At 31.8% G+C, this 3340-nt stretch overlaps 1 protein-coding gene across 1 annotated transcript; it reads right to left on the bottom strand.

The window, feature by feature from the left end:
• Positions 1 to 1650: 1650 nt before the first annotated feature.
• LOC112507113 (3-oxoacyl-[acyl-carrier-protein] reductase FabG-like) lies at positions 1651 to 2470 on the bottom strand. Its single transcript, XM_025111544.1, has 2 exons — positions 2188 to 2470; positions 1651 to 2095 (listed from the first exon to the last, which is right to left on the bottom strand). Exons 1-2 carry the CDS (start codon positions 2434 to 2436, stop codon positions 1817 to 1819), a joined length of 528 nt encoding a protein of 175 aa, XP_024967312.1. The 5' UTR covers positions 2437 to 2470; the 3' UTR covers positions 1651 to 1816.
• Between the last annotated feature and the right edge of the window lie 870 nt (positions 2471 to 3340).

Here is a 3340-nt window from a genome sequence, read left to right as displayed (position 1 = left end):
TGACTCCAAAGGTCAAAAAGTACTTGGAGGTCTCAGTTTCAAATCCAAGAAGGATAAAAATCCCCTTATGACCAAAATTCGGTGACTCCGGACTATCTACAAAGAAGGTGGTTGTCCGAGGATTAATCAGCTCACATAACGAATTTGATATCCAGGCTTATAAAAAAAAACTTGTCCAAATAAAAATATGACCAAAATGGAATGCAAGCATACCTAATTATCCATGTTAATGTAATATATACTACTAACCATTCTAGAAGTAGAAAATGTACACAAAAATCCATCCTAGCAATCAAGATATCCCTTTTGATGTGGAAAAGGACTAATTCAAGAAAGTGTAAACTAATAGTATTTATAATTGATAAACTTTATAGATTTATCTTTTTTTTTAATAATTCAGATCTTATATATAATTTATAAATTATATAAAAGAATTTTTGTATTCTCTTTAATTTAAATTGTATCGATATTTTTTTTTCAATACATGTAAATGAACTAAAAAATACGTTTAAAATGCATGATARGTACTATTGATTTTTACTGATATGACATTATATACCATTGAATGAATGATACAGATGTTTTTGGAATGATTAAGAGACAAAGTAAAWTTTKGCCAAACATGTTTTATGTCTGACTGATATAGAGGTAAAGTCTGAATGACATCATTCAGATGCAAACCAACCCACCCTAATATTGTTTTTCTTGATTATATTTATATACATGTTTTATCGAAACCGTAAATTCCCTCGAAGTAGGCTAACGTAAACATGTATTTCATGTTTTAAGATAAATAAAATACTTAGGAGTCGTTTACCAAATACTTACCCGGAAAGTGTTTATCCATAAAATTTAACACTATTATTTACTTACTGGCTAAGATTTTAGTCCAACAAAATAACATCGCATGCAACAATTTACATGGTAAATGCTTACCGTTGTAAGAGTCGTCGCCTTCACTTACCGGGTAAGACTTTTGGTCTTTGTCTTGCTCTTACCAGGTAAGATTTCTAGTCCTTATCCGATGAGGTAATGTGACTTGATAAACGCTTACCCGAGTAAGATTTTTGATCCTTAGTCATCCACTCTTTGAATTTTATGTAATTTGACTTTGAGTATGCAGATAATTCCCGCTATATAATGAAACGACTTGATATTAGGGGCGTACCTACCCTTTGAGGTGTGGTTGCCTGTGAAACTATTAAAGTATAGGGCTTGTAATTTTTTTGAGGTATATACATATCAAACTATAAGTTTTTTGGAGTGAAACCATAAGATTATGGGTTGAAATCATAAACATTAAAATCTTTAAGAAGTTTAAATGAAAAAGTAAGAAATAAACACGATGTGAAACTTGAGGATGGTGGTCGGAAATTAATTACGCTTTTAACCCTTCAAATACTTTTGTTTTTAATTTACTTCAATTGCATTCCCAATTTTTATGTTATACCTAATCATATTAATTAATTAAGTATTAATTAAAATAAATTAAAAAATAAGTATTTTCCTTTACAAATTACACTGTTAGAAATGTCTCGTCAATATCTTCAAAACAAGCCGTATTGAATATTTTGATTTGATAATTAATATTCACAACCTCAAGAAAATGCGTTACAATCAAATATTATGCTAAAAAATAAGGCGGAAGAATTGCAGGTGATAACACTTCTTTCTATTTCTTTCTCAGTGATATCTGACGATCAAGACAAATTCCCGTGAACGTCTTCTAGACATTTATCTACTACAAATCACAGATAATCTCCATTTTGAGACACATAAATTTACTTTAAATTCTTATTCGACGTTGTGTGGGGATCTAAAGTGAAGAAAAAATGGGGACACCTGGTAAGGTGTTACCAGCATCAACAATGAACACATTGCCACTAACGTACTCAGACAATTCGTGGATGAGATACCTTGCTAGTTTGGTCAAGGCTGGATCAGCAGTGCCAAATGTTCTTAAAGGGACGGTTCTTTGAGCCACGGTGTTAAGCCAATCTTTTTTCATTAGACCGTCTGTGATCTCAGACTTAAAAATCCCCGGATTAATGGAGTTCACCCTGATCTTGTACGTACCCAATTCCATTGCCATTACCTATTCGAATCACACGAGTCCCAAAAGAAGAGACAACTATAAATGGCATTATGGAATCGTAAAGGAGAATTCAAGGTTAATTACGTACGTACCTTGGTCAATGTGACGACACCCGTCTTTGAACAGGCATAAGCAAGACCGCCAGGTAGTTGTCCACGATCAAGACCGACAATAGACGAGATATTGATAATTGATCCTCCTCGATTCGCATCACGCATAAGTATAGAAACATACTTTGACACCAACCAAGCTCCTGTTAAGTTTGTTCTCATCGTGCTATCCCATTCTTCTTCAGACAACTCTAACGAACCCTTCACATTACCTGAAAGCAAATGAATCATCAAAACCTATCAAGGCTCATGAATCGGTTTAAGCGAATGTTTCATCGTCTCTAGACCCTCATGATAGAGAAGGAGGCGAAAGAAACCAACCACAAGGGAAAGAATCAATTTGTGTTAGATTCTACTARTTCAGTTGACTTCAAATTTGTCATTTTCAGATGAAAATGACTTTTTAAATAAATCATATGAATTATTTAATAAATATATTAGATAATTACAACTATTCGAAAGCACTAACTAATCAAGAAAATGAAGTTGTAARACACACATCATCATATTCGAATCTCAAAAGTTGCCCCTATATATTCCTTTTCTTTTAGACAAAGCAAATAAGTTAGATCGTAAACATAAATACTTGAAAGTACGGGACGTGATGGGCATAAATTCTGCAAGAAAAACAAGAACATGAGACACGTTACATAAAATAAAAACGTACCAAAACGGACTCTAATCGTACATAATATATATCCATTAGCCTTTTAAAGGGGATAACGACATTGAGGAGGTTTTGACTTCTTTGTGAGTATGGAACAAAGTTGGTTAGGAGGTGAATTCAACCGGATAAAACATCGATTCTAATCAACTTCTCAGCTTAAAATAAAAAGCATATATTAATAGCATACTCTAACAAGTAGGAAGGGACGCATTTCTTATACTAGAAGGGTACTCGCGTAATGCAGCGACATAAATCTCTATTCTAATGTTTAATTTTTTATTATTTGTCTCTATTGATGTAATATAATTTTATGTGGTTTTGAGAAAGAGATAATGTTTTTTTTTTTTAAATGAAATACAAATTTAAAGATAGCATAAAAATTAAAAAAAATCGATATTAGTATTAAATTAACTATTTAATAGTTTTCGTTTTTTTTTTATGTAACTTCTTCAATTTTTTATTATAATT

This window comes from Cynara cardunculus (genome assembly GCF_001531365.2).
Source record: "Cynara cardunculus var. scolymus isolate 2C chromosome LG 2, CcrdV1, whole genome shotgun sequence".
Lineage (NCBI taxonomy): Eukaryota > Viridiplantae > Streptophyta > Magnoliopsida > Asterales > Asteraceae > Cynara > Cynara cardunculus.
Note: the sequence above shows the minus strand (reverse complement) of the source record. Positions and strands in the feature narration are given on the sequence as shown.

Coding starts and splice junctions, on each gene's coding strand:
- LOC112507113 (XM_025111544.1), bottom strand. CDS start 2,436: ATGATTCATTTGCTTTCAGGTAATGTGAAGGGTTCGTTAGAGTTGTCT. Junction 2,096..2,187: donor GTGTCGTCACATTGACCAAG/GTACGTACGTAA, acceptor TGATTCGAATAG/GTAATGGCAATGGAATTGGG.